Source organism: Lepidochelys olivacea, assembly GCF_965140295.1.
Source record: "Lepidochelys olivacea isolate rLepOli2 genome assembly, chromosome: 11".
In the NCBI taxonomy this organism is placed as follows: domain Eukaryota; kingdom Metazoa; phylum Chordata; order Testudines; family Cheloniidae; genus Lepidochelys; species Lepidochelys olivacea.
The window spans coordinates 8597001-8609713 of NC_140421.1; the positions used below are offsets into that span (position 1 = coordinate 8597001).

General features: G+C 53.3%; 1 protein-coding gene across 1 annotated transcript; it reads left to right on the top strand.

Moving 5' to 3' along the window:
- The first annotated feature begins 2102 nt into the window (after positions 1–2102).
- Positions 2103–11984, top strand: INHBB (inhibin subunit beta B). The gene is made up of 2 exons (XM_084643699.1): positions 2103–3557; positions 9467–11984. Exons 1-2 carry the CDS (start codon positions 3158–3160, stop codon positions 10240–10242), a joined length of 1176 nt encoding a protein of 391 aa, XP_084499825.1. The 5' UTR covers positions 2103–3157; the 3' UTR covers positions 10243–11984.
- The last annotated feature ends 729 nt before the right edge of the window (positions 11985–12713 follow it).

Here is a 12713-nt window from a genome sequence, read left to right on the forward strand (position 1 = left end):
TGACAACAAAGCTCCTTTGGTGAAGAAAAAATCTGCCCTAGGTTCCCAGCCTTTAAATATTAGATGGATTCTTCCCCACCATGGGACAGGCTTGCAAGAGGCTCCCTCCTGTACAGACCCCTGTCTCAAAATTAAATTGATCACCCACACTGAGAGACCACTTCTGGACCTGGGAGGGGGAAGCCTTGCCTCGCCTCCCCTCCTCTGCATTTCAGTTTCTTCATCTGGAAAAATAATTGTTTTGAGCCCTTTAGATGAACAGCGCTAATTGGCCAAGTGAAGGATGAGCTACGAGCAAGACACTAATTAATTGAAATGTAACACTTACTGGGTGCTGTTATTATTTATCATCATCCCCCTCTGTCCCCTTGATGCAACCTGAGCACTGTCACAAAGCTGCTAAGCAGAAAGCTGCCTTGGGCCAGCTGGCCCGTTTCCAGCCGCGAGCGACAGGCGGCGCCCTTTCCCCAGCGTTCCCACGCCGGAGGCTGCTGCCTGCCCCATAGCCTGGAGGTGCCCGTGCCCGTGCCCAGCAGCGCTGCTTTTACCTGCTCCACCAAGCCCTCGCCCCGCCCTGGCACGGCGTGAAACCCACCGGGCAGCAGCCAGCGCGGGAAAAGCACCTGCCCTGCCCACCGCAGGTGAGCCCTGGGCGGATGCGCTAGGATTGCGCCGCCCAAGGTCAGCGGTGTGGTGTGGAGCGCGCGGGTGCGGGGTGTGACTCAGGTGTGGAGCTGTGCTGGGAGCGTAGCTCTGGTGTGCACGTTGTGTTGTTTTTTCCGGTGAGAGTACACGCCGTGCGCCTGTTTGTGTGGCCTGGGGGGAGTTGTGTGGCTGTGAGTGTGTGCAGCGTGCCGGCCTTTGTACGCGCGGGGGGGGGGGGGAGCTTATGGCGGTGAGGGTGGCGGGCAGCGTGCGCGGCGTGTCATTCGCACGGGCTTTCGGCATGTGGGGCCGCTTTGAGCTGGCGAGCGAGGGCTGGGTTTGTTTCGTGTGTGGACGCGGTAGGGGGCTAATAGTCGTGCGCGCGCGCTCGGCTTGGTGCCGAGTTCCGTAGAGCGCCTGTTGCTGCGTGATCTGCTGGTCGGTGGGTCCCCTTTGCTGAGTCGGAGGAGAGACCCTCTGCTTCTAGCCGCCTCCCAGCCGCCTCCCAGCCGCCCTGTGCACCCCCAGCTGGTGGGACCCGAGTTTGTGCCCGGTGCTGAGAGTTGGCGGGGAGTCTCTGTGCATTGCAGCCCGAGCGGTCCCCGTCCTGCTCTCCGCGGCGCCAGGCGGAGACCGAAGCCAGGGGCTTCCCCGAGCGCAGCCCCAGCGGGGCGAGGGGAGGCGGGCGGCTGCAGCAGGCAGCGCCGGGCTCTCTCGGGGGAGCAGAGCAGGGCTCGGTGCCCGGGTTGCCGTTCTTCCCCCGCCCAGAGCTCCTCAGCGCGGGCTGCCTGACACTTGCCCGCCACGGGCTCCCCCTTCTCGCCGGCCCCCGGAGCCCTGCCCGTGTGACACCAGCCACCACGCTGCCGGGTCCCCGCGCGTCCGGCTCGTCGCCCTCGGTCCCCATTTGTGGGCCAGGAGCTCGCAGCTTCGGATGTACCCCCACCCGCAAACTTCCCGCAACTCCGGGTGTTAAAGGGAGACGAGCCCCGGGCTCAGACCCACCTAGCTCCTGGGGGGGTGGGCGGTGGGGGGTTAACTGCAGCAAACTGGCCATTCGGGGGACTGGCTGGTCGGACGCCGCTTTGACCCTGGCCGGGGCTGGCCGGGTGTGTGTGCGCGGTTAGAGAACCGGCAAAGCGAATATTTCCGCACCAGGAAGTGGCTGCAATAGCCTAGGCGGCCGAAGGCGCCAGCGGCTCCCGAGCCGGGAGCCTGCGGCGCCCGGGGGGCACGTTGAAGTCCCCACGTGGCTTTCACGCCTGTATAAAAGTTTCAGGCGAAAGTGGCCCAGTGTCGTGATTTTGCGGGGGGCGCGGGAGGGAGGGAGAGGGGGGGGGATGAGCAGGCGGAGACCAGCGGCAGATAAGTGAGCAGCGAGCCGCTTCCCCCCACAAGCCTTTCCTCCCCCCCCCCCGCCCCCGCAGGCTGCGGCTCGGAGCCGGACCGTCAGGCGCGTTAAAAGCCACCCAGCCCCGCGGGCCAGGCAGAGCGCCGCGCACGCAGAGCCGGAGCTTCACCCGCCGCCAGGGAGCCGCGCTGAGCATGGAGCCGCGGCCGGACCAGCGCGCAGCGGCGCGGCGCTGAGCCCGTGGATTTGCTCGGCTCGCGTTCCGTGCCCCTGGGGCCCGAGGGAAGGGCAGCCTGGCAGGACGCTAGCGCCGAGCCGGGACCGACAGCAGGGAGGGGAAGGGGTTGCATGTGTGGAGCTGACTTCCCACCCCCGGGAGCTGGCGGCAGGGGAGCTGCCCAGCGAGAGGACCGAGCGGAGCCGCCCTGCACCCAGCGCCCCTGGCGTGGCTTTGCCGGGCGGGGTGTGGGGCACCAGCCTGGTTTCCTTCCCGCCGGGTATCCGCTGGATTGCACGTAACCCGGCCGGGTCCCTCTCCCCCCTCAGCCCCGATGACGCCAGACTGAGAGCTTGCCCCCGGCTCGGCGGGACCTGGGGAGCTGAGAGCCGCCGCGAAGGGACCGGCAGCCGCACGGCTCTCCCTGGGGGTGTCCGCTGGGGAGTGAGCCGCCTGCCCTGTGCTTGGAGCTCCGTCTGCCGCCCCGGGGGCAGCTGCTGCTGTCCCCTACAGCCTCCCTCCTCCTCGACCCGCGCCCCCTGCAACCTGCCTGCTGCTTCTGCCCCTACCCGGGCTCCCCTGGCACCCTCTCCCCCCCAGCCTGCCGCCCCCTAACCGGGCTCCCCTGGCACCCTCTCCCCCCCAGCCTGCCGCCCCCTAACCGGGCTCCCCTGGCACCCTCTCCCCCCCAGCCTGCCGCCCCTACTTTAGACCTCAGTTCCCCGTCTGGACGCTCCGCTGCCCCCCAATTTGGCTCCCGCCCCCCTAGTGGCGCTGCTACCCCTCCCCATCCCAGCTTGGCTGCCACCGCCCCCCTGCCCTGGGCGCTGCTGCCGGGGAGCGACCTGAGCGGAGCTGCCGGCGGCCGGGACTTAGCCGGACTCCCAGCAGCGGATCGGGACGGCCCCCCGCTCTGCCCCCCGCCACAGCGCCCGCTGCCCGCCATGGACGGGCCGGCTTGGAGCGGGGTCCTGGCCGCGCTGGTGGCTTGCTGGCTGGCGATGGGCGCCGGGGGCTCCCCGACGCCGCCACCCACCGCGGGGGGCGCCCCCCAGGACACCTGCACGTCCTGCGGCTTCCGGCGGCCAGAGGAGCCGGGCAAGGTGGACGGGGATTTCCTGGAGGCGGTGAAGCGGCACATCCTGAGCCGGCTGCAGCTGCGGGACCGGCCCAACATCACCCACGCCGTGCCCAAGGCGGCCATGGTCACGGCGCTGCGCAAGCTGCACGCCGGCAAGGTGCGGGAGGACGGTCGGGTGGAGATCCCCAGCCTGGACGGGCAGGCGAGCGGCGGGCCCCCGCTGCACGAGCAAGTGTCCGAGATCATCAGCTTCGCCGAGACAGGTGGGTTCCGCGTTCCCCCGACCACTCTGCCTCACCCACCCGGCCGTCGGTCCGTCCCAGCCACCCGGCCATCCATCTCAGCCAAGCCTCTGCATTATCCCCTTTCCCCCGTGCGCCCTGTGCCAGCCACCCCGTCCCCCCAGCCATCTGTCCCAGCCGCTCCGCGTCACCCCCTTCCACCCATCTGCCCAGCCACCCTGTGACCCCAGCCATTCGTCCCAGCCACCCGTCCGCCCTGTCCCAGCCATTCCATCCCCCCAGCCACCTGTCCGCCCTGTGCCAGCCACTCCGGCCACCCCTCCGCGTTACCCCTTCCAGCCATACGGCCTGTCCCAGCAACCCCTCTGTGTGACCTGCTTCCACCCGTCCATCCTGGGCCAGCCACCCTGTCCCCCCGGTCATCCGTCCCAGCCACTTCTCCACGTTACCCCTTTCCATCCGTCCCCCCGGCCATCCGTCTGAGCCACCCTACTGCATTACCCCCTTCCACCTGTCCGCCCTGTGCCAGCCACCCCATCCCACCCCCGGCCGTCCATCCCAGCCACCTCTCCGAGTCACCCTCTTCCATCCATCCGCCCTGTCCCAGCCCCTCCGTGTCACCCCCTTCTACCTGTCCGCCCTGTGCCAGCCACCCTGTCCCTCCAGCCATCTGTCCCAGCCACCCTTCCGCGTTACCCCCTTCCATCCATCCACCCCGTGTCAACCACCCCATCCTACCCCCGGCCATCCGTCCCAGCCACCTTTCCACATTACCCCTTTCCACCTGTCCTCCCCGTGCCAGCCACACCATCCCACCCCTGGCCAGCAAACCCTCCACGTTACCCGCTTCCATTAGTCCGCCCCGTGCCAGCCACTGCATCCCATCCCCCACAGCCACCCTGTGTTACCCCCTTCCATCCGTCCATGGGTCCATGCCAGCCACCCTATCCCATCACCCGATCATCTGTCCCACCTGTGTATCATCTCTGTATCACCCAGCTGTCTGTCAGTCCATCCCAGACACCCCATCTCACCACGCTCCCCGGCCATCCGTCCCAGCCACCCCTCTACGTTAACCCCCTTCCATGCATCAACCCCCTTACGTCCGTCCACCTTGTCCCAGTCACCCCATCCCACCCCCTTCCATCTGCCCTCCCCATGCCAGTCACCCCTCTGCTTCACCCCCTTCCATACATCCTCCCTGTCCCAGCCACCCCTCTGTGTCACCCCTTCCATCCATTCACCCTGTGTCATCCCCCCGTCCGTCGGTCCTTCCCAGCCAACCCATCACCCAGCCATCTGTCTCAGCCCTCCCACCATGTCATCCCCCTTCCAACCACCCCTTCGCATCAACCATCTGTCCGTCGGTCCACCCAGCCACCCCATATCCCAGGCCATCCATCTCAGCCACCCCTCAGCGTCACCCTCCTTCTGTCCATCCACCCCATGCCTGCCACCACTCCACGTCAACCGCCTGTCCATCCATCCACCCAGCCATCCCCCTGCTTCACCCATTCATCCCAGCCACCCCTTTGCTTCACCCATCAGTTCATCCATCTGTCCCAGTTACCCCTCCACTTCATCCATCCATCCATCCACCCACCCCATGCCTGCCACCTCTCTTCTTCACCAACTTAGCCACCCCTCTGCTTCACCCATCTGCCCGTCCACCCCAGGCCAGCCACCTCTCTATATCACCCACCCACCTGTCCATCCATCCTAGCCATCCCTCTGTGTCACGCACCTGTTCATCCATCCCACCCACCTATCTGTCCAACCATCTCACGCCAGCCACTCCTCTGCATCACCCACCCATCTGTCCATCGACCATATGCCAGTCACCATTCCGTGTCACCTACCCATACGTCCCACCCAGCCATCCCTCTGCCTTATCCATCCATTCACCTATCTATCCCATGTCAGCCACCCCTTCCACTTCACCCACCCATCCAATCATCCATCCACCCCACACTAGTCACCCCATCCCAGCCACCCTTCTGCTTCACCCACCTATTTGTCCACACCATGCCAGCCACCTCTCCCTGTCACCTACCCATCCATCCCACCTAGCCACCTTTCCGCTTCACAGCCACCCATCCTTCTGTTCATCCATCTATCCATTCCAGACACCCCTCGGCTTCACATACTTGTTCAATGATCCATCCACTCCATGCCAGTCACCCCTCCACCCAACCATCCGTCCATCCACCCGAGGCCAGCCATCTCTGCTTCACCCACCCACCTGTCCATCCGCCCCCAGCCTCTCCTCTGCCTCACTGATCTGTCCATCCACACCATGCCAGCCACCCCTTCTGTTCACCCACCCATCCATTCAAACCATACCGGCCACCCCTCTGCTTTACCCATCCATTCATCTATCCATCCCATGCCAGCTACCCCTCTGCTTCATCTGTCCATCAACCCCAGGCCAGCCACTCCTTTGCTTCACCCATCTGTCCATCCACCCCTTTGCTTCATCTATCCATCCCATGACAGCCACTCCTGTGCTTCACCCATCTGTCCATCTATCCACCCATCCAAGGCCAGCCACAGTCCGCTTCGGCCATCCATGCATCCTCTCCTCTGCTTCACCCATCCATTTGTCCATCCCATCCCAGCCACCCCTCTGTTTCACCCATCTGTCCATCCATCCATTTCCCACATGCCAGACACTCCTCTGCTTCATCAATCCATTCATCCATTCCATGGCAGACAACTCTCTGCTTCACCCATCCATCCATTTGTCCATCCATCCCTCTGCTTCCCACATCCATCCATGCATCCACCCCATGGCAGCCACCCATCTGCTTCACCCCCCCCCGCCCACACACCTGTTCATCCATGCATACACCCATCCATCCATTCACAGCTCTGCTTCACCCATTCCTCCATCCATCTCATGCCTGCCACCTCTATTCTTCACCCAGTCATTCATCCCATGACAGCCACCCCTCTGCTTCACCCATCAATCCATCTATACATCCATCTGTCCACCCACCCCTCTTCTCCATCTATTCATCCATCCGCCCACCCCATGCCATCCATTCCTCTGCTACATCATTCCAGCTGCCCACCCTATGCCATCCACCTGCCCCACCATCCACCCTCTGCTACACCACACCATCTGCCCATCCCATGCCATCCACCCATCTGTTACAATATTCCATCTGCCCGCCCCGTGCTATCCATCTCTCTGCTACATCATCACATCCACCCGCCCCATGCCATCCATCCCTCTACTACACCATTGCATCCACCCCTCTGCCAAGCTATTCCATCCATATATACATCTATCCATCCTCTTTTCCTCTACTCACATGCCATTCAGCCCCCTCTGCTGCCTCCATTCCCCATTCCTCTTTTACAGCCATTCCTTTACCCATGCCATCCAACCCCCTCTGCTATACCCAGTCACGCATCCATCACCTCTGCCTGACTGACAGATCCATCCATCCACCCATCCATTTCCACTTGTCCTTCAGCATTCTCTGCAACCCTCACTTATCAACTCCATCCATCCCTCTATACCCTCTAATTCCTCTGCTACACCCACCCATCCATTCACCACATCCATTTTACCCATCTAACCACCATATCCTCCACCCCCTTTGCTATACTCATCCATCCATCTATCCACCCACACCCTCCAGCCTCACTGCTATATCCATTCACCTCCTCCCTCCATATGCCCTCAGCTCGCTCCATCCATCCACACACCACTCACATGCCTTACAGCCCTGTCTGTTCCATCATCCCATCTCTGTATGTCTTTCAGCCTCCTCTGTTGCATCCCTCCAGTGTACCCATGTATCCACTGTACACATTCACTGTACCCATCATCTGCCTACCCACCCCATCTATCCATAGTTCACCTGCACCTATGTTACCTATCCAGCCAGCTACCTAGTGCATTCACCCATCCACACACTTTATTGATCTATCCACTCACTCTGTCAGTCCATCTTTCCACTTAACGTATCCATCTTCTACTATGTTCAGCCTTTTACGTACAATGTTTGTTTGTCCATCTGCTCTGGCTATCCATCCAGCCAGCCGCATGTTCACTGTATCCATCCACCCACAATACCTGTCCATCAGCCATATCAGTCCTGTTCATCCATCTGATCCATTCACTGTATCTATCTATCTAACCTGCAGTATCCATCCATCCTTCCATTCATCCACTGGATCTATATCCTTTACATATCCATCTACACTGTCAATCCACCATAAGTACATGCCTGTCTTCCTGCTGTATCCCTCAATCAATCTGCTGTATCACTAAATTCATTTTTATTTCTCTGGGGTATCTGACTACCCACCCATCTACAAAATCTATTCGTATGTATACTGCCCATCTATCTACAGCATCTACCCAACTATCTATCAAAAGCATACATTTACAGTATCTTTTGTGTATAAACAAAATAGATACATGCTTGTCTGTTTATAATCACATCAATATTTATAGGTCTATATATTACATATGAATATGTATCTCTTAGGTGCTCTTCTACCATAGGTAATATGCATTTTTGTACTGATATAATGACACACTGCTGTTGATTTCCTTTCACTGTGATCAGTTTATAGAAAAGTTGTGTGTTGACAAGTAATAGGATTTTTTTTTTACCATTTTCTTAAAAGTCTAATGCTATGACATCACTGCTGGGGTTGCAGTTCTATTCAGTACTCAATTGACAATCACTTATTTTTTCAACACCTTCCAAATCTGTTTTATATAAAACATACATAGACACAGCAAACATGATAAGGCACCAGAAACATTATATGCACTGCCTGGGCCTAACAGACATATTTTGAAGGGATCTGGGGTGACAACTAAGACTCTGACTTTACAAAACCCCCCGAAAGATATATAGGTGGACAAAAAGAAGAAAGGTTCCTGGGCAACCGAAAGGGATACAAATCTGAGCTTGGCAATGTACAGAACACAATCAAACAGATTGTAACAGATTAGAAACACCTGTCCATCCAATAATTTTAAATAGCAGTCAGGAGAATGTAATTAGAACATGTGGATTAAATGCACACTAAAAAGGCTAGACTGGACATTTATCACCTAAAGCATAGCTGTGTGATGCTCATAGCACATGATTCCAGCAGATACAAGTAGTTCTGGTACCTTTCATGCGGTGAACACTTTTGGTTGCAAATAATGTATTAAAGCTAGACATTGGGTGGAATATCAGTGATAGTTTCACTCATTTAATTCTGACATTAAGAAATACATTAAGACCAGTCAATGAGAAGGATATTACAATGACCACGGCTGCTTCATTTGACCTCTTTTTAGCATTTATGGGCGGGGGAAAGGCAGAGATCAAAATCTGATGGGTGATACCCTGCTACTTAGGAAGAGTAGATATAGATTAGTTTAACCCTTTGTACGAGTGGACATGCTTTTGAGAACATTTTCCCTGGTGTTTTGGATGCTATCTGTTAAGATTAGCATATGGGAAATTGTAACAAAATCTTTCGTTAGTCACTGAAGCTTCACTGGTTGTTAAAAAGCCTTTCCTGTAAAATCCAAAAGGTATCTGAAGGCTGAACCTTTTCCTAAACTAATTAGTAGATATCAAGGTACAAATGCTGTATTTTTCAGGGTACTCTTATACCCGCTTGAATCTCTCTGGCTCTTCAGAGCCATTCCTCTGAATAATTTATCTTGCTTTCTTTGGATCTGACATGTTCAGCTATGGCCTGGTTAGATTTTTGCTCTGGGAAGTCACTTTTTAATGTATTTCTAATACAAATTCTGGATCTCTAATTCAGTGCATTATTCCTGGCTAATAAATTCTCCCAGTAGTTTTGATCAGTTATGTTCTAGCATTTTTCTGAATCTAGAATTGCTCAAATAGTGCATTTTCTTCTTGACTTAATGTTGCTGGTCTCTCCTTCTCTTGCAGATGATATGGCCTCATCTAGAGTCCGCCTCTATTTCTTCATCTCAAATGAAGGGAACCAGAACTTGTTTGTCGTTCAAGCCAGCCTGTGGCTTTACTTGAAGCTGCTTCCGTATGTCTTAGAGAAAGGCAGCAGGCGAAAAGTAAAAGTCAAAATCTATTTCCAAGACCTGGACACTAGCAACAAGTGGAATGTGGTCGAAAAGAAAGTTGATCTCAAAAGAAGTGGTTGGCACACTTTTCCCATGACCGAGGTGATCCAGGCTCTGTTTGAGAAAGGAGAAAGGAGACTGAACCTGGATGTTCAATGTGAGGGCTGTGAAGAGTATTCAGTGCTGCCAATTTATGTGGACCCTGGGGAGGAATCCCACCGTCCTTTTTTAGTAGTGCAAGCCCGGTTAGCTGATAACAAACACAGGATCCGGAAAAGAGGCCTGGAGTGTGATGGCAGGACCAATCTATGTTGCAGGCAACAGTTTTACATTGACTTTAGACTCATTGGGTGGAATGACTGGATCATAGCGCCATCAGGTTACTATGGGAATTACTGTGAAGGGAGCTGCCCAGCCTACTTGGCTGGAGTCCCAGGATCAGCTTCCTCTTTTCACACTGCGGTAGTGAATCAGTACCGCATGCGAGGGCTGAACCCAGGCACCGTGAACTCCTGTTGCATTCCAACCAAACTTAGCACAATGTCAATGCTGTACTTTGACGATGAATACAACATTGTGAAAAGGGACGTTCCCAATATGATTGTGGAAGAATGTGGTTGTGCTTGATTTAAGGTGTGTTTCGGGGGGGAGAAAGAGAACATTCCCATACTAGATGGTGTTGGAGGAAGTTTCACTGTGTATCCAGGCATCGGTGTTAAGTCACTGTGGAAAAGTCTGGCAAAAAAAAAAAAAAAAGTTTCACATCGGTGTCAGGACAGTGGCAGTTTGTGGATCTTGGATATTTAAATATTCTACCACTTGTAAACTAATGCTATGAAATACTTTAAACACACCCACACCCACACACAAAAAAGAGATACAAGTAACAGGAAGTCAATCACCAGTGACAACATAACTAAAATGCCTGCCAGTACAAGTGAATGGCTAAGCAACTGTTTCCCCACCTGCCTGGAAAGTCAGACTGAAATGAGCTCTATGTGCTCATACAAAAGAACACAGAAAAGAGAGAACATAATATATTCTTGCACGCAGGAGTCAAAATCACCAAACTTAAAAATGACCATCACCTCTTAGGTCCAAAGGGAAGCCGCAGTCCACCTGCCTACGCAGGTGATCACTTCCTCTTAATTTAAAATCTCCTAATATAAACACCACACATATCCTTATCTTCCGACAGCACTTCCAGTAAGGAATATCACATGATAACATGAGAGAGAGGGAGAGATACACCTAAGCAGCTACTGTAATTCTGAGACTTGCTGTATTCTTCTAAATCACGTTAGGTTGGCATTATTTGATGCTTTAACTGACTGCTAGAAATCCATGGACGGCTATGTCTGTTGTGCCATTGAAAAGGGGCTTTTCTGTCATATCTGGATTGTGCTGACCATTAGCATCTTGCTGTTTTAAGAACAAAAAATCAAAGTTGCAATCTGTGTGTTTCAGCAGGAGACTCCGCAAGGACATGTAATGTGGGAGAAAAAACAAACAAACAAAAACAAATGCTACCGCAACTAAACCAATGAACCCTAAAAGGAATTACAGTAACGTGGTGGAGACACTCTGAAAAATGCTGTGCATTTAATAAAAGGTGAAGAACATTTTAACAAGTCTTGGAAAGGAGGAGAGAGGAGAGTGCTTTCAATTTCTTTACCAGGAAGTGTCAAGGATGGCCATAAAGATCCGAAAATAAAGATACAGCATAGCACTTGCAAACTGCTTGAATGCACATATTATAGCACTTGCAGATTTCAATGCCTTGAAAAGTGGTACTTGATAGTGCACTTATCTTTGCTCACTATCTAGGTAAACAGGTGCCGCATGAGCTATGCAATTTAAAGTGTTGACCCATACTAGACAAAACTGGACTTATGATATGACTTTTTTATATTTTTTTATACTTGAAATTAAATCTTTTGCTTCTTTTTTAAAGCGAATGATTGCTTTTAATGTTTGCACTGATTTAGTTGCATGATTAGTCAAAAACCTGCCATTTGAAAAAAAAATGTTATTTTTATAGCAGCAAAAATGAATACATTTAAATGTATTATACATAAATTTTGGAACCAAAGAGGCCAACGTATTAGTTATAATTTTTATGAGATGGCAAAGCCATCGTATATCATGTAGTTGTACTGAGCAATCCCTCACAAGGCCTGCCGATTCTTTCAGGGTACAAAATGGATTGTTTGTTCTATTCAATGTCTTTTCTATACCGTACGCACATGGAACGTAGCGTGAAAAAATGACTGTTCTAGAATACATTACAATATGTACATCCTTTAAATCCATTTTTTATGTTTATTTAATAAAGTTCCTTTTAGGTTCTGTTCCATAGTAATTTAAAACCAAACAAGTTTCACTTAGATTTGCTGTTGAAGTATTTTGCATTTGTGTACAGATTAAGTAAATAAAAAGATTGAAAACTGGATGAGCTTTTATGCATGTCACCTCCTAGGAAGCTTGGTTACATATAATTTACAACTCTCAGGATTAAGGGTGAGGAGGGTGGGTAAGATGGAGCATGAGACTACTATAGGGGTTGCCAATTTTGGTTGGATGTATTCCTGGAGGTTTCCTCACATGACATAATCTTTAATTAAAGATTAACCTTTAATTCCTGGAGTCTCCAGGACAATTCTGGAGGTTTGGCAACCCTAGACTGTATTAACATTGCTCACCCACAGCAAAGTCTGGTGTCAGGCCCCGATCCTGGCCTGAAAATCATATATTATGCTTTTCCAGCTTTACAGGCACCTGAACAGTTGTCAAAGAAGTATTTTCAGTTCATGTGTTTTTTTTTGTATGTCATGAAATCTGTCTTCAAGCACCACTTAAGGGACAGTCAAAAGTCAGTTGTTAAGCAAGCAGGTTCTATAATTATGGCATACAAAAATGACTTGGGCCCAGATCCTCAAAGCTATTTAGGCATCTAAATTGAAATCAGTGGGAGTTAAGCACCAATGTACCTCTGAGGATCTGGGCCTAGGTCACTTTTGAAAATAAGATTTGGGCTCCCAAGTCATGTAAGCACTTTTTAACATTTTACCCAATGTCTGGGCAACGTCTGTTGCTCT